At 43.1% G+C, this 5,233-nt stretch overlaps 1 protein-coding gene across 1 annotated transcript in view; it reads right to left on the reverse strand.

The window, feature by feature from the left end:
* Positions 1-5,233, reverse strand: part of cusr (Copper-only SOD repeat protein) — a gene marked incomplete in the record, with an annotated part of 22,387 nt that overhangs the window by 14,974 nt on the left and 2,180 nt on the right. The window contains 1 exon segment of the mRNA XM_014013489.1: positions 1-2,073. Within this exon segment, the coding sequence (XP_013868943.1) occupies positions 1-2,073 (2,073 nt within the window).

Here is a 5,233-nt window from a genome sequence, read left to right on the forward strand (position 1 = left end):
ACCCATTGGTGTGATGGACAACCACAGATCTTCCTATGATGCTGTAGGGTCCAGTGAGTGGCATGTTAGGGTCTTCATTGACAGCATTGAAATTATTTTGGTTGGCAAGCGTCCCAAACTTTCCACTGATGTCTCCTATCTCATACTGGTCCACAGTGCCCACTCCAGGTGCAGGAGATAGTGATGTGTTCCAGGATAATGGGTTGTAGTGACCCTGGATGTTAGCATTTGAGCAGGGGTCTGCACTGCCAGCTCTAAGGGGCAGAATGTGGACATGGTAGCCACTAGATATGGAACTCAGACTTGTTAAGGACACATTGATAGTTGTGGGGCCTAGTGGAACAGCTTCAGAGAAGACCACCTGACCGCTTGATGATCCTGGACCAAACCACTCACTTAACATAGCTGCTGGAACACGAACCATTGTAACGTTGGCACAAGCAATCCGCGGCGCTTGTCTTTCTGGTTGATGGATGACCACGGAACGATTAATAATGCCTGGCACGCTTAACCAGGCGGTGACATCAGTGAAAAAGTGCTTTGCGCTAAGCGCTCCTACATTGACAGCTAGATCAATAGGACTGTGTTTGCTGGCGAGGTCTCCAGTCTCACAGCACAAGGGACAAGATGAGCTGCAGTGAAGTTTATAGCTACTGTCAGTTGTGTTGATGTTAAATGGGTTCCAATGTCCTCCTGTAGAGTTGCAGCGTGCTGTATCATTATCTCTTTCGGTGCTAATGGGATAAACATGAACATGCCAGTTGTGGTTTTTGGTTGGTGCCATTGTGGGATTGCCATATGACAGATCCATGAAGATAGAAACGTCGGACAGAGAATATTTCATCAGCTGGGTAAACCAGATGTTGCCCACGACTGGACCCTGAAATATGGCCCTGCCTACCATCACTTCACCAGGATATCTTATACTGGTGCAAACAAATCTGGTACTGGCACTGTCCGACATGTGAATTACAACTGAGCGACCTACAATGCTGTTCCGTCCAAACAGAGGGAGGTTGAAGTCTGTGAATGTAGCATCAAGGAAACTTCTTCCAGCTAGAGACCCGTACTTGCCACTGAGATCTCCCACCTCATACAAGTCATGAGTTGACCCAGGCACTCTAGGGTATGTTGGGGAAGATGTGTTGATCGTGAATGGATTCCAGTGACCACCCACGTTATCATTTGAGCAGGGGGTTGACCTGACTGAAGAGACAGGAAACAGATGGACATGGTAAGGGCCGACATTGGTTAAGTTGGTCAGATTCACTTCAACCTGTGTCAGATCGAACGGAGAAGCCTGTTGAAACCTGAAGTAGCCTTTGATTCCTCTCATATTCATAACAGCTCTCACGTCTTTTTTGGGTACATCATATATCTGAGCACACTTGGTGGTTGACCCCAAGTTTAAGAGAAGGAAATTGTGTGAGGTGTTAAAGTTTGTCAAGTCCAGTCGAGATTTCTGAAAAAGCAAAGGAACTCCAACATTTACAACACCAAGCATTGTCATGGGGGCAGTATTTAAGCTTCCAAGTAAAACTTCACAACTAGCAGCAGTCATTGTAGATCCAAAGATTGTGATGTTTCGCTGTGTGGCATTCACCTGGCCGACTGTAATGAGGTCTGCAAGAAGCCTGGGGTTGGTGTTGTTGGTATTAAAGCGCATGTAAATGTTTCCTACTACAGACTCGGTGAACCTGGCCTGGCGAGTTAAAATGGTCTGACCTTGACTCACAACTGTGCACACTGTATTGCCATTACATGTCTGAATAGACAGTGAGAGGTCATCCAGGTTTGATCTTTGTTTGAAGAGATCTGATACGTTGACACTAGTTGGTGACGTAGGATCAGCTGTGAAGGCGAAGATGCTGGAGCCGATGTTCTGTTCAGAGCATGGCTCAGCAAAGTGGCCATACATAACAGGGAAAGAAGTGAGGGAAAAGTTGACTGCTGCACAGGATCCAACCCCAGTAACGTTTACAACAGCTGTCATGGAGGTGGTATTAAACTGGACCTGCCCTGTGACCCCTCTCATATTAAACCGTGCCAGAAACTGAGCACTGGAAAAGGAACCTGAAAAAGAAGACAACATAAAGCTAACTTACATCTAAAAACTTTCACAAGCAAACAACAGTTTAACAACAAAAGTTATAAATTCTTTCAATGAGTAATAAATAAAAGCTTTTTGTTTTGTTTTTTAAATTGATTTTATGAGCCACAACCAATTGCTGAAATATAATGATAGATTAAGCAAAGACACTTAAGATTGCTCCAAGATGTTATTTTAAGTTTATTTTGAGGTTTTGCCACCAAAAATATTGGATTTATTCTCAGAATTTCTTTTAAATGTGCCTGCTTTATCTGTTCTCTTCTTGGACCATGTCATATGAAACTGATGAACATAGAACAGTGTTTTTTGTGAACTGCTATGACACTGAATTAGTTTTAAAGTGGTAACCGTCCACTTTGGTTGCTGCTCTGCTCGTCCTTATTTATCCAGTCAGAACACAACTTTATTTCTTCAAAATGAGGTTGTTCAGAGAGATGTTTAGATGGGAAATTTTGATTTGTTTTATGATAAGAAGTAAATGTTCACCATCTCTGCAGTTAAAGGTTTCCACATCTTTTTTGTGTAAGTTAAAGAGGTGATCATGGCCAATTGCCAAATCACCATATAAATCTGCTTGCACAACGTAAATGCATAATCTCGCTCCTGGATGTGAATATGAAGCTAAAAACTATTTCTGTGTATAACACCAAGTTTTTAGTTTTCACTGAACTAATGATAAAACTTTGTTTCAAATATATGTTTATAAGAAACAATTTACATGTGAATAATTTGAAACAAACTTTACTCTTGTAAAAATAAATTTTGGTCTTTGAAATATGTTGTGTACAGTTACAAAGTTATTTGTTTGTAGCCCAACATTTTTAGACATGTTTGGTCAGTGACAGAATTGAACTTTTTGATCAAAATACAAAAACTGTTATCTTGAAAAAAATATTTATAATGTGTAAAAATACACATTTTAACGAATAGGTCATTCTTGCATTTTTTTTCTACCAAGATCTAAAGATTGTGTCCTGAGTTGGCTGCCGGCGCCTCTATGACATCTGGGTCGGCTGACGTTGCCTCCACGCCGCCCGCCACCTCCTCATCGCCTGAGTCGTTGCCCATCGCCTCCTCTTCGCCTGGGTCGGCTGCTGTCGCCTCCATGTCGCCTGGGTCGGCTGCCATCGCCTGGGTCAGCTGCCGTTGCCTGGGTCGGCTGCCATTGCCTGGGTCGGCTGCCGTTGCCTCTTCATCCCCTCTGTCGCATGTGTTTGCCATCACCAAGGCTCCAGCTCCATCAACCTCTGACGGCTCCTCATCGCCTCCCTCTTACTCCCTCGGCTCCACGTCTGCTCCCGCCTCCTCCCTTGACTCCACGTCTGCTCCCGCCTCCTCCCTCGACTCCATGTCTGCTCCCGCCTCCTCCCTCGACTCCATGTCTGCTCCCGCCTCCTCCCTCGACTCCATGTCTGCTCCCGCCTCCTCCCTCGACTCCGTGTCTGCTCACGTCTCCTCCTGTGGCTCTGCGTCTGCTCCTGTGAGGTGTCGCCATGGGTGGTTTCCTGGCCACTTCCCTGACCTCCTGCCTTGTTGGGGAGGTTTTCCTGGTCGTCCCTCTGGACTCTTGCCCTATGTGGGATAGTTTTTCTGGCCATTCCCCTGGACTTTCGTGTTTTCTCTTTGAGTCTGTTTTGTCTCATCTCCCCTTGTCCCGTGCCTATCCTTGTTGATCGTCGGGAGACGATTGTTAAGGGGCAGGTACTGTCATGGTTTGTCATTTTTTACCTTGGTTTTCCTAGTGTTTCTATGTTCCTCTGTGTGTCTCAGCTCAGCTGCCCCGCATTACCCTGACAATCACCCTTGTGTATCTCCCCAGGTGTTTTCTGTTCATTCATTAGTTTTCAGTGTATTTAAGGCCTGTCCTGTCTCAGTCTCTTTGTCGGTTCATTGTGTCTTCTGTTCTGTGCCTTGAGCCCCTGCCTGTGTGATCTCTCCGTGAACCTGTAAGTTTTTGCTGCATTCAACCCTCTTTTTGTTATCTTAAACCTTTTTTGCACTTTCGAACTATGCCTGCGCCCTGGGTCCGTTCCTCCACCAATCCTGTCAGATTGGAGTTCGCTGATACACAGTTTGAATCAGGCCAAATAATAATAATAATAATAATAATAATAATAATAATAATAATAATAATAATAATAATAATAATAATAATAAATCCCATCTTTTACATTAAACTTTTTTCATAAATGAAAAACAGAAAACAAAAGACAAATGTAACACCAAGTGAATAAAAAACAAGTTGGGCAACTGAGTCTGTTTAAAACCTGTTGAGTTAGTTTGATAACTTGGAGTTGAAACTGTTGGCTTGATTTGACTACATACGGTATTGAGTCAAAAAGTTTGACCCAGTTGTTGAGTAGGAGATGAGTCATGTTATTCTTTAAACTTTGCCATTTTAGAGTAATTGTTTTTTTCTTACAGCAGATTATCTCTACCTGCTGAGTTAAAAGTATTCAGGGTTGGCTTGGTCCAAATTTAATGCAGCACTGGTTGACAATTTTTTTTTATTTTTGTAGTGTGTGTGTGTGTGTGTGTGTGTGTGTGTGTGTGTGTGTGTGTGTGTGTGTGTGTGTGTGTGTCTGTGCATTTGAGCTAAGATAACAAAAGTAGATCTCAGTTTTTTCAACATTTGCCGGGACGACTTTTAAAGCATCATTGAAGAACTACTGAGATGGAAGAAAGAATCTTTTGACATCACTTTAAACATTTTTCCCATTGTTTACATTTTTGTCTGTTTTGCATTTTTATCTTCTAGTTTTATTTTGTATTTGTGTGTGTGGGGTGCGGGGTTCGGTTTTTGTGACATTTGGGGGCAATTTTAAGACAAAAATCCTACATTTGGGGACAACTGGTGCATTTGGGGACAAAAGTCAGGGCCTCATTTGGTTTAAATGCCATTGGTGTGTTGGGGGTTAGATTTAGGACCAAGGTGTGAATTGAGTTTAGGTTAGTTTTGGGGTCAGGTAGGTACCTGTGAGAGCTGTGTGAAGCTGACACCCCACCCACGCAAAAAATAAAAACTAGTAAGCGGATTGGTTAGTGCTTCGTTTGTGCAGGTTTGTGCAGTTAAAATGAGCGTTTGTGCTGTTATAGTTTTTGAGATATTAAGCATTATGTCTT

This window comes from Austrofundulus limnaeus, unplaced genomic scaffold, assembly GCF_001266775.1.
Source record: "Austrofundulus limnaeus strain Quisiro unplaced genomic scaffold, Austrofundulus_limnaeus-1.0 Scaffold102, whole genome shotgun sequence".
Taxonomy (NCBI): Eukaryota; Metazoa; Chordata; class Actinopteri; order Cyprinodontiformes; family Rivulidae; genus Austrofundulus; species Austrofundulus limnaeus.